The sequence below is a fragment of the Botryllus schlosseri genome, chromosome 12 (assembly GCF_051294905.1).
Source record: "Botryllus schlosseri isolate E-star chromosome 12, Bs_hap1, whole genome shotgun sequence".
In the NCBI taxonomy this organism is placed as follows: domain Eukaryota; kingdom Metazoa; phylum Chordata; class Ascidiacea; order Stolidobranchia; family Styelidae; genus Botryllus; species Botryllus schlosseri.
The window spans coordinates 12,295,686-12,311,334 of record NC_137247.1 but is presented as its reverse complement, the minus strand read 5'-3'; the positions used below and the strand labels follow the sequence as shown (position 1 = coordinate 12,311,334).

Below are 15,649 nucleotides of genomic sequence, written 5' to 3'. Positions count from 1 at the left end.
CTATCCGACAGTCGAGCATGTCCAGTGTCCACTTTCAAGTCGAAATAAAAGCAATTTCAGCTGAATGAATATACTAGCCCAAGATTACTAAACCACAATATGAGATATCGACCTCGCCTACCGACCCATGCCGCATTCATTTTCGTCGCCTCATCTTATGTTATCCTTTGTTAAATCCAGTGTACAACTGTACAGTGTACATACGCCTTATTTAATGCTCTTGGCGAAGGTGTGTGTCTGATTAAAAAACTATTCCAAGTCTTTTCGGCACCCTCCTATATTTTCAATAAATCGTGATCTTGTGGTATTTAGATTTGTGGATTGATTGAATTCAAGCAAATCGGGGTAAGTTTCGTAATCGGTCGAGTTCCCTCAATGTCTCGGCCATGATGGTTATTTCATGTATCTCTACAGATTTTTCCATAAGCTGTATACCCGTATGCCAATGCTGTCCTAGCCGATTGCATCGCCCACACAGCACACACACTCCTGTATTCAATGTATCAGCAGGCTACTGATGTACAAGTTAACATTAGGATTTCAAGAATCTGATAAGCCTCCATGCTGGAAAATTCCGGCCGAAGTTTAACTTCCGTTTATTCTTCTGCATGGTTGCACAACACACGTTGTACATCCATAATTACTACCAGTTAAACTTGCGGTAAAGTAACGATATCTTTTATAGAGCTATACTGAGATATAGCGTAATAGTCCGTACTATCCGTCGAGACTCTGAAGCCCACAGAGGGAACATGTTTGATCAGTAAGTTTTCATTTTTCTACTACAGCGCGATGCCGTGACACGCCTGACGAACCATCGTCGCTGTGCTGAGCACCCGGGACAGCGTATGACCCGACATTTTAGCCTTTCAAGTTTTGCTATTCTTCTTTAGCCTCAATTTGTGCGGTAACTGAATGATCTTCAGTTGGTCGTCATTCGATGTCATTGCAGAAAGCGAGGATTGAGCAGTAGGTTCGTCCTCAATGCTTATGGATGTGTCTACGCCATCGAGCCGACGCACTTTCCCAGCGGGTGGGTCGCTTAGTTGGCTTACTGGGGAGGAAAGCCTTGATTGCGTTTGATTCGCTATATTAGGCGGGGGTATGTCCATCGGAGCAATATCGGATTCCTCACTAGCTGAGGGTGACGTACTGACTGGCATGGTGGCATGTCGCGGTGAGTAATCACCTTCCTCAGAATCTTTTCTTGGCTTCCTTTGAAAATTTTTGAAGAATGTTTCCATCGGAATGGACAGTGGCGGTATAACAGAAAAGGTTGTTTCGGAATGGCCATTTCGGTCGCAATGAGAAAGCTGTTTGTGGCGCGATAAGTGGTTATTTAGATGTAATAATGAAGATTGTTTATTGAATGGGTGTTGCTTTGTGATATCATCGTCGAATTTTGCTGCTAACAGCAACGGGGCACTCTTTTTTTTCTCTGTCTCGTATCTCGTATTGTCGACGTCGGTTTTGTAAAATATGTCCTCTGACAGCGTGTCGTTGCTTCCTAATGTAGAGAGTAGCAAGTCTCGTCGGAAAAGGGTTGAGCTATGATGTAAGCTGTTCATTCTACTTTCCACGGTTGGATCTCGTTGAAACGAATGAAGGCGATGTCTCGATGATGTTGATAAGTCCCCATGTACATCCATTCTGCTTGACGATATTGAACTTCCCTGCGTGTGAGGAATGTCTTGAAATGAGAATTTCGTTCCGTGAAGCTGAGAACTTCCTAAATTGAAACAAAAAGTTTTTGAGACAAGTAGATACAGCATTTGGCGAAAGCGTTATCCAAGAGCATTCCCAGGCGTTTGTTGTTGTCAAGTATTACCGGCCGTACGGTGTCGTTTTACCCCACGCGGTTGCGCGCGAAGGTTTTGGATAGACGACTACTGCGTGCGTTAATGGCATGACATCGTGCCTGTCAGTTAACCTGTGGCTCATATACAAAAGTATGCTACTTTCTGTAAATCAATCCCCGTATTACTAAACTGGCAGTTTAAAATTGTAATGAGGAAATCCCACGAAAGAGTTGTGTCAGTTGGTGCGAATTCGGGCCCTCATTCTCATCTTTCTTGAATGCTTGCAATGACATTTTCTGTTAATAGTCGCCAAAGTATTCGCCAAAACAATATAATGAATCATTCATTTCTCATTATCCCCCATTAATGTAAGGAAATCATTCAAAGAACGATGCAGCACATCCGTGCGGTTTTTGCGAATTGAAAGTCATCATTACTCAACCGACCCCTATCCCGTTACAAATTACACAGCCAGTGATGCATCCGTATCGAAAAGCATAATTTTGTATTTGTACACCTCTCATAATTCAATTCTTTGTCAGCCGTGTTAGCGACTCCTTGGTGTTATGTGAGAGTTTATACTAGGAACACCAGCGCCACAATTACGCCTAATAGGCCCCACAACAATGCCAGCACCGTTAGCTTGTTGGTTCTGTTTGAAAGCTGTCCTACAAAAGACAAGTTTCGTGTAAGAGCATTTTGAAGACGGAGAATTCCCAATTCCTTCGAAGACTTGGCATAAATCCATGGGGTATGAATCGGTATTTGCTTTGATCACACAAATTTGAATATTGCCTAACTGACGAAGAGGAAATTCACGCCAACCATACGCCAAATGTTCTGCATCTCCTTGTTGTAAACTGCTACATTTCATGACGACTTACATGCAATTTGTAACACCGTACCTGGCAATTTGTTCACGTGGACAGTCGCACTGGTATCTCCCGAGGCATTTGTGAAGACCTTTGAAGTGAATAGACGTGACGCAGACGTTGAATCCATAAGCTCTGAGAAGAATCATTCGTTACATGCATCCAAAGAACCAGAGTAGGCTATATCTTAACAGTTGTGATGATTTAAGTATAGTAGTACAAGTAACAGTAAAAGTCATCCAAGTTGAATAATTCATTATATTGCAGTTTATCATAGATAGGTCAATGTTGGGTCGAGCGCGAATCAAGCAGTTGAAAGGCACCTATCGCATATGCTCTATTAGAAGATGATAATGTACTTTCTTAAGTTTGAATTCGGTATTGGTTCATCGCAAGTTACCGAGCAGTACTTTCTACGTGCTGGTCGAATTTATCCAGTCATAAAAGAACTCGCCAAAATACAAACCTTTAGATCTACTTGTGATTGATGATATATCAGATGTCCCGTCACTGCTATCATCGTCGTATTTGGTGAGATCGTAGAAATCTCGAGTTAGCGCCAACGGATCTGAATATGCAACACAGTTTTGTGTGATATCACGTTCGAATATAAGATATTCAGCAGCGTCACGGTACAATACAGATACAGCGACTCGGTAGTTCGTTGTCGAAATTTCATCCATCACCCCTTTTTCACAGTATCACGTCACTACGTTTCATTTTGCGATTCAGATATGCACCTTTGCTGCTCATATATATGAAGTATCAACTGGAAATATCATTCTCATTGTGTGAATGAAGGGCCTCTTCGTGCGTATTCTCACCGTATTGTGGTCGATTATAGTGCCTGAAATAGTTACTGGTCAGCTACTGTGAGCCGCATGAATTGCGGGTCACATTATATTATTATTTTTCAATTCCGTACAAAAGAATGCAAAGCATTTACATTTATTGGTAATTGGGATGGCTGAATGATCCTTTCGTTGGTGTGAAGCAAACGATGTTTACTCAAACTAAACATAAACACCATAATCTATAGCCGCGTCAAATCGGCATTGATTGAATCCAGGCTTGTACATTAGGCCTGATTCCGAAAGTTCATTGCAGCATAACTTGCACCCGATTTCACTCCGAGTATCAGAAGCAATTTTATATCGTTGATTGGTCGAGTGGTCATAAGGCTACATTCAAGCGAGAAATATTTTGCAAAGTCGAACCCGAACCCAAACAGGTTATAAATTTCTACTCAAGTTCGAGTAGCAGCAGCGATTTCCAAGTAAGTCTTCTAGTTTTGCCTAAAAACCCTAAACTATTAGGACGAAATAGTTTAGTCTGAAATAATAGCCACTTGATAAGGTAGCACAAGTATAGGCAAAATCTACTGGGTACTCCGAAAAAGTGTACCTACTTCGGTAGGCCTATACTGACCGTCTCTATGTATCCCTAAGATGATCAGCAATCTAAGGGTGGTATTGCGTCAGTAATATAGCAAATGGATGAATGCGTGTAGGGCTGAACGACAGATTGACGCCATCAAGTTTTATAGGGAGAAATTGATTAAACATCACCGATAAATCTCATTTATTTCGTGGTGAAATCTATACAAACATATTTCTGCTATGTTGTATGATATTACAAATTTGCGTCGCGTGGCATCATGAAAATGTAAGAGGCCTCGTGTTGCCCGCGGGCAGAAGGTTACCCGCCACTAATGCATAGGAGGATCGGGGCAATTCACCGTCTCTAACAACATTCAGGTATCCGACCTTGATGGCCTGCACTCCGAAAGTCATAACGCTATTAAATTGTAATAATTTACTCATAGCATAAATGACAGCGTGTATTTTAGCGACATCGTATAATATATAACCACCGCATGACTAAAAGGTCGCTGATCTCGCAACAGTATGTTAGGATTGGCCGCCTCTCTCCTTCCCCAATCTACGCCACCAAGTGCACTGGTAGTAATGGCCATAATGGATTATGATAGCACATTTGCAAAGACAGGCATGGATCAGTGTTGGATAACCAGATAATTTTCAGCTTTTCAAAATTAGATTAGAATTAGAATTATAGCTACGCCATCTTTTAATTAGATTAGAATTAGAATTGCTGAAGTAGCGAAAACTTGAAATTAACATCAAGCTCAGTTCATATCAAACCAGAGCTCATTCTCATAATGGTAAATGGTAAATGGTAAATGTATGCACCGCAAGCTTAGCTCGTTTCGCACGATACCAGTTCTTCTGTAGCATTTTCGGGAAAACCAATTATTAGATTAGAATTAAAATCATAGCATAGACACATTTTATAAACTATATTAGAATTGGAATTGGACCAAAGAAATCTTTCACAACTTAGAGTAGAATTAGATTACCGGCATTGTCCTTTAATTAATCTAATTAGACAAACTAGAATTATCTAGTTGTCCTAGTCAGACATGGATATGAACTCGAGTCACGCAAGCTTGCGACACATTGGTATTGTCTGCGCTTTAAGTCTATAGGCCTACACGCGAAAGTTTATTATTTGCGGTTTTTAATCTGGATAAATTCTTACTTGATAAAGGCGTGTATATATCCCCAAGCTCCCCGAACTTCATCCTGAATTGCAGCAGTATAGCCTTCAATCTTTTATTTTCTTCCGTCAACAAGCTGACCTTCTTCTCCAACATCACATCATTCATCTTTCGCTTCTCTCTCGACCGTCTCGCGGCCTCGTTGTTTTTGCGTCTCTTCTGCCAGTATTCCGTGTTCTGAGAACGGGCGGCGAGATGTTGATCCCGAAATTAGCGTGATTGCAATTAATCCCAAGAATTTCACGCCCGCCTCACGACATTGCGAGGAGAGCGAGATTGGCGAAAACGTGATTTCCTGCCGCGAAAAGCAATTTACGCGAAGACACAAGTTTTTAATTTGCGCAGGAGACTTCTGCGAAAATCGCCTGCCCAAGGCGACGGGCGACAAATGCGCGCGGGACAAAAATCGTGGATCGACTTGAAAACGATAACGCAATTTCCTCTATGTTTTCCGCGTAAATTGTGCGTAAGCGATTGTCAACGCAGCTTTCACGCCCGGACCAATAACGATCTCATTTATTAATAAATTTTAGTTACGTGCTTGCGCTGAATAGCTTGCTTCACATTGTCAAAGTAACAGCTATAATTATCATTTCTTCCGGAAAAATAAGACAATATTAGCGGCAAATAATGCCTAACCAACTACACCCATTCTACATCGACACTTCGCCCCAGCCCATTATATTGCTCTGAGTGTTTTGCCGCAAAAAATACGTTCATATTACCAAGTTTATTCCTCTCGAAGCCTTTCGACTGACTCTCATCGGGATCGAACGTCAGTAAATGCGGCAATCAAATTCGAAATATGGAAATTATTTTTGTCAGTGTGACGTTGTAATGACATGTACACAGAGTCGCGAACGGCAGAGTGTTTTGCTAGCAATTATGACCGACTGGACGCATAGGTGGCATTCATACGCTGGGTTGGATTAGAAGTAGCAAATGAGTCATGAATGCGCATGCGCATACCACACTTATGAATTCTTGTTATGGCCACCAGTTTATCTTTAACCATAGCTGGGTGACCTAGCTTGCCGATCAGTGACCACGACAGATTCTCGACACGAAAGCATGGCATCTATTATTATTAGATATTCGTAATCTGTCTGGTAGGTTAGCTCGTAGTTGTTGTTGCTTGTGGTATTCGTGGTGTTTGCCGACTACAATGGTCATATTGGTCATTTACACCAGGCCGATATTCGTACTTTTTGATTCCGTAACTGCCGACTTGTAGCACGGCCCACTTCCGGCTTTTTGTAAGACATCGCGGACACGGATGATATGGCGAGTAGGAGCCCAGCTCTTAGGTAGGAATTATGGAGTCGACCTCAGTCGGACACGAACCCTCAACCCATTGGTGTGGTAGCTGAGGATTATACCGCTATACGCTATCGCGACACGCATTAGCTCGCAGACGTAGTCATGTGGTGGTGCTGGTGGTGACCATCAGGCAAGCATCACTACGCAGCTTTCGTTTCCCTGATTATTCCGAATGGATTCCTCTGTTCTATATCTGGGAGCAGCACAACTAGTTGTTGTTGTTGTTGTTGTTGTCTTAGTATTCATAGTCATTTACACCAGGCCGATTTTCCTTATTATGATGCCTGCAACTAGTATTTCGTGTACGATTCGTACTTTTCATTCGATATTTCAGGAATTTATACGTTACCCGGACGTGTGTTGTAACCAATAGTGACTACAATTAGACGGGACTCGCCTGACGGAATCACTTGACGACGCGGTTGCCCCGAGTATTGGTGCCGGTATTTGAAGTATTGCTAAAATGGTGATTACGAAAGTTAGCGACGTTCACAAATGATTATATTGCGAATAAGAAAGAAGAATCTCAGCCCGTCTGCATCACATTTATATGCACTGCCATTCAACCTTTCCGTGATTTACAAATATACACGTATAGCTGATGCATGACTATTGACTATACTATGATGGCTGATTGTGTTGGAATACGTCACCCGGGATAAAAATATATCATTTGTTTTCGAACTTGCATATTTAATCCACCTAACGCGGATCATTTTGCTACCAATGGCGCGCTGAATAAAGAGAGCTTTGTTTTTGTTGGGAAAAAAGAGGGCATGTAGTAGTGTAGGATATCTTACTTTTCTTGAAATAAGGCGATCATGCAAATATTTATAAAATAGCGTTTACCCGTATTTAACGATAACCTATCACAACATTCATTCCCTTACTTTGTATTGAAACGGGGTATCAATATGAACCCTTCTGAACATAAAATAATATATAGCTCCGATATCCCTTAGTTTGAATTTCATCGCCATTGAGATCTATGTGAACCTTGCACATGTCAAGTCCAGGTATTAACGACATTGCAGTATTAACGACATAGTTATATGTCATTAACTTTTTTTACTATATATTGGATCGGTGCATAGTGCAAAGGGGTACGAAATCACGCTTCATACCGGCTCCGAGCACTGTAAAACCCATTTGTTCTTGTACTATTTGAACTTCCACAAGCGATATTAGAATCGCCAGCTGCCAATTGAGACAACAGTCAGAAAATCGATGATCAATATGCCTTTCCCGACTGTGCAATAAGACTGATGCTGGATTGTGGGTCAATCAATATAGCCACATTGAGTCCGCATCCAGTAGCGTGAGGTAGGCCTACCTGACCAATGATATTTATGATATAGCTATGCTAGTAATGTCATCGCACTGAATACATGCCGACCTAATTTGTCGTGAGTCGCTAATTAAAGCGCGAACGCTCCAGGCCTCCAGTTCAAATTGGCACTTCGCTATTGCTACCTGTTCCTTTCACTTGAGGAGTGTCCGGGATGAAATCACCATTGCCGCTCACATGTACCAAAATGTCACCTACGAATCACTTGATCTAACCCAGTAATACCAACAGTCATAAAATACCCAATATGCGCGTCATTTCGACTCATTAGATAAGAAGTGACAAAAACCCTGCTAACCTTTTGATCTTCGGGCATCTTCTCTTCTTGAGAAATCTAGATCCGAGAAAAATCACCGAGCAGTTACCATACCCCTGTTCTGATTCACAATGACGACCGGCGTGGAAGCGAAATAGGCAACGCTATTTTTGCGCGAAAGTCGACCGAAATTTTCCAGGAATTGACGTATGTGTGCCTTAGGCCATGATTCGCTGGTGCTGTCGAGGTTCATTTGAGACATCGCAATATCGAGTACTAAAATTGGGCGAAAGTGAAATGATAAATGTAGGTCGCCGGCGACAGATCAGAAATGATGTCCGAAACGGCGTAATCAATACCGCTACATCCAAAAATGCATTTTGCTTTGAGCGTGTCAGATACATAGCGACCCCTGCCCTCATATCTGGATAAGATATACGTAGCAACAGATTGTAAATTGCGAATCATATTCGCCTGAATTGTCATTTGAAAAGTTCAGGACTGCAATTATCCCGACATGTATTTTGTCAAAGTCGGATGTCCGCCATCGTGATTACAACGTGAGTAACAGTTCATTGTTGTTGTAACGACTCACAAACTAAACACGATCTCTGATGCCGCATAACTCCGTTCAAGTTCTGTTTTCGTAAACACGCTCACAGTTGGATTGAATGCGTTATTTTGGATTTTAAGCAGGTTAAAATTAATTCCTTTTTCTCCAAAACGAGCTCAGAGATTTCTATCGGACATGGCTTTTCCAAGAACTGAGATATTCGCTTCCGCGAAGTGGAAATGACTGAACGTACAAATTACTTTATCTCACGCCTGGAATTTTTCATTGTAATTGAGAAAACGCGGCTTCTCTCGGTTCTCGGGTATTTCGATGAAAAATTGTTTAAGTGTATCAAGATATATGTTTTTGGATTATGCATTATGCCTTTTTATTAGGTATAGACATATGTAGACACAGCACACGGATACAGTGGTTGCGGAGTATATCGTGTATCACTGATTATACCGGTATATGAATACGACGATGCTGTTACAATCTCTCACTGACAGTGTCACATGTAACTGGATAACCATATATAGGAACTTGAACTTTCGTTTCAAAGCATTTGTGCCAGGGATATATAGACTAGGAATGGTGTGAACGTGAGGTTCGCGTTCGCGTTCTGTATGTGAACCTAGGAAATTTAGAGGCTCACGTTCACAAACGAGCCTTGGTAGGTTCTGCACTGTGAACCTTTATTCATATATTGCAATTTCCACGTCATTTTACCATCTTTTGTTGAAATTTATTGCATTTCAACTGATGCAGGCCACTCTATGCATGGCGCTGGCAGCATAAAAAAGCAACACTAAACGAGCAATCGAGCATGCACCTTGAAAATCTCAAGAATTTTACCTGCTTTGTTACAAAAGTTTGCTCGAAATATCCAACTTTCTGTTTGTGAATATTTAGTGACTCTCTGCTGTGAGCTTGACCCGCAATCACACAACATCGAGAGCGAAATACGCTACACGTAGGTAGTCAGCGAATGATGTTTATTCAACCAATCAATGAAATTGATATCGTTGTCTGATGTGGAAAATCTAGCAAGCGTACGGAGTCCATCTCGATTTCATATGTTTATTGTATCATAAAAACAAAATCCGTGCCATCGGGGTGTTGGCTACTTCTGTAGAACTTGTTAATGGGATAAAACCCATAGCACAATCTGCTCAATATCAACGTAGCAACACTCAGACGCCAAATACATTGTCGACCCTTAAGGGACAAACCTATATTCCCTTGCAAGTCCTCGTTGATATTGTTGGCAAAGCGACGGAAAATATTGATTTTATGGGATTAATATATCATTTGATTGCTCCGGTTGATACATTTGGCTACGTTTAAAAAGTCAGTATGTACTTCAGCATTGTGGCAATATATTATGTGTCCCGAGTCGTCGCTAGGTATCGTGTACATTAATATATATCACTTCACTGAAATATAGGGTTGGAATTAGCAATATGAAGGTTCGCGTTCACTCGAACCTGAACCTTTCAGAGGCTCACAACATCCCTATATAGAACTCAATAGTCTATATATCTGTGCGAATAGTTCATTGAATGTAAATATGCCAATATCCGTCCGTTTATTTTCCATTCCCACATTGCTACAAGTAGGCTACATGATGGCTATATGCTGCTGAAAATGTATGCACTGTCAGGGGTGACCAACCTTTTTCGTCAACGGGCCACTTGCGTTTTCCCAAGCCATTGCTCGGGCCACTTGAGTATTGATGACATGTTGTTTAGAGCTAGATTAGGTCATGATGATCACAGGACTTGTAAGCACCAAAATTCGCTGTCATTTATGTTATGAATGATCAGTGTGCTGGTGTGCAACTGTGCAAGTGTGCATCCATGTTCTAGCCGCGTGAAGCGCAAAAACATTTCCAAGTTTACAAATGAATTCGGTCAATATTGTATCGTTACTTGCATATATTGCATTTATTGCGTGTCGCATTTGTACCGCGGGCCTCAGAATGCAATGACGGGTTTCGTCCAACACGTTTCAATAATTTTGGGTCAAACTTTCATGTCTATGGTGTGTCCTGGCTAGGAGATGGCTGGCGTCGAAATGCCAGTCCCGTGGGCTGTACACCACTAGACTGAGGCATCACATAACGGCCTCGAGCGACACCGGGAATATTCCGTTCTCTCGTAATTGTGAAAGCAATTAGACTCGATTCTGTACAATATAGGCGTATTTTTTAATTTTACGGGTGGGTTACTCCAAGTAAGAAATCTAAGGGCACATAGTCGCGCGAAGCACGATAACAATTCATGGTAAAACTATCTGCCTGGAAATACTCTACTTCAAATTCATTAACAAAGATTTACGACAATTTTGCATTTTTAGTCATCAACATCCCCAATTTTGCGCCCAGGCTAACGAAAGGTATGATTACCTTGCATGTTATGTTTCGGTGATATAACTGATTTCGAAAATCACAGCGCGAGACAGGGTTACTCAGGGTTAACCCCTCGAGAGGTTTAGATGTAAACGCGAACTCTTTGAATTCGGTTTATAAAAATCACCATTCTGGTTTCCACGGTAGCATTTTGATTCACGGCATGACAAAGGTTATTAGATCACCGCATTGAACCAACACATCACACTAACTAAAGGGGGTAGGACGAATAAATTATTTTTACCGCAACTGACATACTTTGAAAATGCACATCTGATGGGTAAAAGGGAACAGATAGCTTTGTGATGCCGGGACCCTTTGAGTCAGAAATTGTACAGCAAGGTGACTACAGATATTTGCATTATATTATTTCTTGTATACGACGGTTAAGCATGGTGTGGACGTGAAAACTCTGAACTAAGTGTATATTTAACCCTCTCGAAATTTTGTGTTGATGTCACAAATTTGTTACTAATGGTGACTGGAGTTAAATGGCAGCATTATCTGAGAGCATGTTCGATATCTTCTGTTTTGATGAGAAGTATTTCTTATGTCAAATTCTGATAGAAATGTGCTGGATAATATAAGCATATTTTCATGTACTCAGCATTGCTACGCTGGTCGAATGAAATCATCCGGGACCGTATGATTGACATCCCTGCCTAGTGTGGTGCCTGTAATGCCTATACCACCCACGGCACGATACGCGATGCGTGCATTTCATCCGGATTGCTATATTTTGATGACATGCAGAAAATATTCACTTATAACATATTGTCGCGCCTTCATATCTCAACCTGTGAAGAAGAGGGGACCGTTGCAAGGTTGGGTGGGGTCGTCTTCTTGAACGATACTGGATGTGCATTCATCTTCGTATATCTCCATGCATCCCGGAGGAATATTGCCGTAGGAAGATGACCTGCAGAAAGGAACAAAGGACATATATATAATCAACACTATGATAGGATTGTGGCTAGTGAATCTGTTGGTTCGTTGAAATAGGTGATTAAAAGCCACATGAGGAGATACGTGTAGAAGTGTTAGACTCATTACTGGGGCCCGGCACAGTACTTCGAGACGAGAGTCAATTCATTTGAGTCAAGTATGGAGAGTCGGTATTTGGGAATAATGATATTATGCACACGTTGCTTTGCTGTACCAGCCAAATCCCACCACATGAGCCTTGAACCTCCCCTCCCCCGTTTGCCTTCCCAACTTCCAAAACATGTTTCACAAGGCTACAAATATATTCATGGAAAAAGGCTTCTCGGTTAAGTATATTGATCGGGCCATAACGTGGTCGTAACGCGCTATGAAATAGATATGGTCAAGGAGGACAAATTAATTTTTGATGACAATATCGACATACAATAGGTTGGCGAATGCTTTTTTTCTGTACTCACGTGGAACAACAATGCGTTGTCGTGTCGTAATAGAAATAAGTGACGTGCTTCAATCCGGCGGGAATGACCAGCTCCTGGTTTTCATCGTACTGGAACGACAATGTGCTCGTGCATTGTACTGACTCAGCATCTTCCTTCAAGACCTCAGTCTCCTCCTCCTTTTCAACGAACTGGCCAACTGTGCTTTTTTTCGTCGAATAATAGAATTCACTGCATGTAGTCTATAGAGAGAATAACGCAGTCGGATGAAAGTTGTTTCTTTATGAATAAAATAGAAGTTACGCGGAGTTTTGAAGCAACAGAATCGCATACAATATTCAACACACGGGTTAGACAAGGTGGGCCCACAAAATATTATGCACTGGTCCTTTATCGAATCGATTATCGGACCACCCACCACCGTTCAGTCGCAACTTGCTGATCGACGTGACTTATTCAGGAAACGATTTGGTATGGATATTTTTTGTTCCTGAGTTTTATCACGAGTACTTTTTATTCGGCGTAAGATTCGAAAAAATACATCCGAAGTATCAATTATAATTTTCACCATTACCTTTAAGGGAAAATTATATGGTTATGCCAAAAATCTTACAATGTCTACTCTTTGCAGTTCGCATCGGCAGCTCGTGCACTTTTCGACAGGATGCGACCAATATTCGAGTGGATTTTGCCCTTCCGGTGCGTCACATCCGTCTATTTGATAGCAGGCTCCTCTCACCCCAGAGGAAATGGATATGAATATGAGTGCGATTATGCCAACCTGTAAAAAAGCATCATACACGTTGATATATTTAAATATCTTTTGATTTCGTTGTGGAATTGTATGTGTTCTCGGCATTATGACTTTTGAAGTCTGGAACCCATAATATCACTAGCGGGTCACGTCAATGAGACTTTTCAACACTTCTCACGAGACTGCTTACAATATACAGCTTCAGGGGAAATCTACGTAAATCTCTCAAACAAATCGGGATAGCATTTACGTCGTAGATAATACTGACGAATCCGTAGATCTTAACCGCTGATGGAATACTATGATACACATAAGCCTATATGGACATAGGTTGTCAGTGACGAAATACTTTTAATTTTCTGGAGTAGCCTACTCAAGTCGGTTTTGCCTTCTTGCATTGTTTACTCTACTTACTTTTTACTTACATGAAAATTGTTACTTTTACTTGTATTTGAGTGGAGATATACGACGCTACTTCTATTACGACCTGAGTACCAGGGATGACTACTTTGACCAACTCTGCCTATGGGTCATTATTAGTGATGTTTCTTTTAATTAGGTAATGACGCTAAAGACAATGAACTTGAGTTTGCTAAAGACAATGAACTTGAGCGTCACAACAACCACGAAGTGGACGGTGCCAGTACTTCTATGCTTTAATACTCCGCTTACGCGAATCAGATGTCGAGTAGGAGCCTAAATAAACCTAAGACGCTTCGGTAGGAATTCTCGAGTCGACCTCGATCGGACTCGAACTCGCAACCAGTGTGGTAGCTGACTAACAGCTGTGGTGCGAGTTACATAGTGCAAAGTGATACGCTAGCGACATCTGGCGTTGATATTCTGATAAGATCATCTTGGTCATAGTTGAAATCGCTTATGCATTACGTATTCTATGCGATTATGAGGCTCCTCAGATCCGTATATGACATGTGTACTACACATTGTGTAGTGACTGGGGAGGGGCGTGGTGGGGCGTGAGGCAGAAAGACATAACCCATGTCACCGCTGTAATTTCGGTCCCCTATCCTCATCTATCCTATCTAGGGTTACTAATATACCATATTTTGGGATCAGGAAAGGATGACACTTTTTACAGATTACTTAAAGTAGATTACCGGACTCAAACAACTGCATTTTCTAGAATCTCTACGGTAAAGTATGTTGGGTTGACTAACAAAAGTTCATTTTTCCAACCACACTCCCGAAAGACCGCGTTGCGGATCTCACGTCATTTATGTCGTCTATTAATTGTGCATGTCCAATTGCCTGGCTGTCGAAGCTGTAAAGGAGGTAGAATTCCCAAAAAAGAGGACATTTAGGCGTCCTCGGAGGACATTTTTGATTTCCTGAAAAAGTAGGACCTATGGTAACCCTAATCCTATATTCATATTTCGAAGTTCATGGACTTATTTTTTAACTTTTGATGACAGTTTTCAAATGGCATTTCTGTATGGCACGTATGTCTCGTCGGACATTATCTAATTGCATATTTGGTACAATAAGGATCTCATCTTATAAAAAAAATCGGGGCTCGCGTCCGACGAAGTGGATTTTTCGCCAATTTCAGAATATATCTAAGATGTGATAAGCGCGTGCCATAATTAGAAGATTTTAAAATATCGACTGTGCAAACAGGAAGTAAATTGATTGAATTGAGTGAAATAAATTAATCGGTGTCTGGCACCCATTATTTTCTTCGCGATCCTCATGACAATAAGATTTTTAAATGAGAAAATAGGAAAAGGCACCAGGACTGACGCAAATGTTCCCCAATGAAAGGCGCTGGTTTTCTTATTTTGTGAGATGGTTGATATATCGTGTAGCAGGGATCTTCCCCAATAGTCAGAAATGACTTCCCCGTATATAGTCGAGTCATTACATGTTATCGCCATGAGATCGTAGTCACTAAGTTGGTACATATCATGTCCGAAAACATTCCTACAGTTAGTTTATAAAATCACATTAATCAGACCCTGGCAAGGCAAAATATCAATTACGAACATCTCTTCGTATCGAATATGACAATGGATGCGTACAAATAATCGAATCCTACCTTCTTCATCTCAATACTCCTTCAAAGTTCCGAGTTCGAAGCATTCATAATTCCATAAAAGAGCGCATTTTTAATACCGTCCTTTTATAATTGTGTTTTCGTTTTGGTCGGAAGGAAGGAAAGAGAGCGGATAGCGTGATATCTCGTGCGCGTGTATGAGTCATTCCTTGGTCTGATGTCAGCGTCGGAACCTGGATACACGCCTCACCTAGTTATGAACATAGTGATAGCTTGCAATCTTTCAGATATACTTTGAACAATAACTGTAAATACATGGATGGAAATTGGTTTATTTACCGGATTTCCACCATAACGAGTCGA

General features: G+C 41.2%; 3 protein-coding genes across 4 annotated transcripts in view; 1 reads left to right on the top strand and 2 right to left on the bottom strand.

Annotated features, from left to right (window-relative positions):
* Positions 1-15,649, top strand: part of LOC145451971 (RNA-binding motif, single-stranded-interacting protein 1-like) — a 248,113-nt gene that overhangs the window by 95,530 nt on the left and 136,934 nt on the right. The window lies entirely within an intron of this gene.
* Positions 474-8,474, bottom strand: LOC145452341 (uncharacterized). Of its 2 annotated transcripts, none has more exons than XM_080330548.1 (5): positions 8,216-8,474; positions 5,231-5,426; positions 3,138-3,239; positions 2,705-2,806; positions 474-1,729 (listed from the first exon to the last, which is right to left on the bottom strand). In XM_080330548.1, exons 1-5 carry the CDS (start codon positions 8,231-8,233, stop codon positions 870-872), a joined length of 1,278 nt encoding a protein of 425 aa, XP_080186674.1. In that variant the 5' UTR covers positions 8,234-8,474; the 3' UTR covers positions 474-869. The 2 variants fall into 2 exon arrangements, with proteins under 2 accessions (XP_080186674.1, XP_080186675.1); XM_080330549.1 differs by lacking the exon at positions 8,216-8,474 and adding an exon at positions 6,919-8,188.
* LOC145452192 (uncharacterized) lies at positions 11,851-15,481 on the bottom strand. The gene is made up of 4 exons (XM_080330418.1): positions 15,329-15,481; positions 13,132-13,299; positions 12,540-12,760; positions 11,851-12,055 (listed from the first exon to the last, which is right to left on the bottom strand). Exons 1-4 carry the CDS (start codon positions 15,335-15,337, stop codon positions 11,929-11,931), a joined length of 525 nt encoding a protein of 174 aa, XP_080186544.1. The 5' UTR covers positions 15,338-15,481; the 3' UTR covers positions 11,851-11,928.

Coding starts and splice junctions, on each gene's coding strand:
- LOC145452341 (XM_080330548.1), bottom strand. Junction 3,240..5,230: donor TATATACACGCCTTTATCAA/GTAAGAATTTAT, acceptor TTGCATATTCAG/ATCCGTTGGCGCTAACTCGA. Junction 1,730..2,704: donor CCACGTGAACAAATTGCCAG/GTACGGTGTTAC, acceptor GTTTCAATTTAG/GAAGTTCTCAGCTTCACGGA.
- LOC145452192 (XM_080330418.1), bottom strand. Junction 12,761..13,131: donor AACTGCAAAGAGTAGACATT/GTAAGATTTTTG, acceptor TTCTCTCTATAG/ACTACATGCAGTGAATTCTA. Junction 12,056..12,539: donor ACAACGCATTGTTGTTCCAC/GTGAGTACAGAA, acceptor TCCTTTCTGCAG/GTCATCTTCCTACGGCAATA.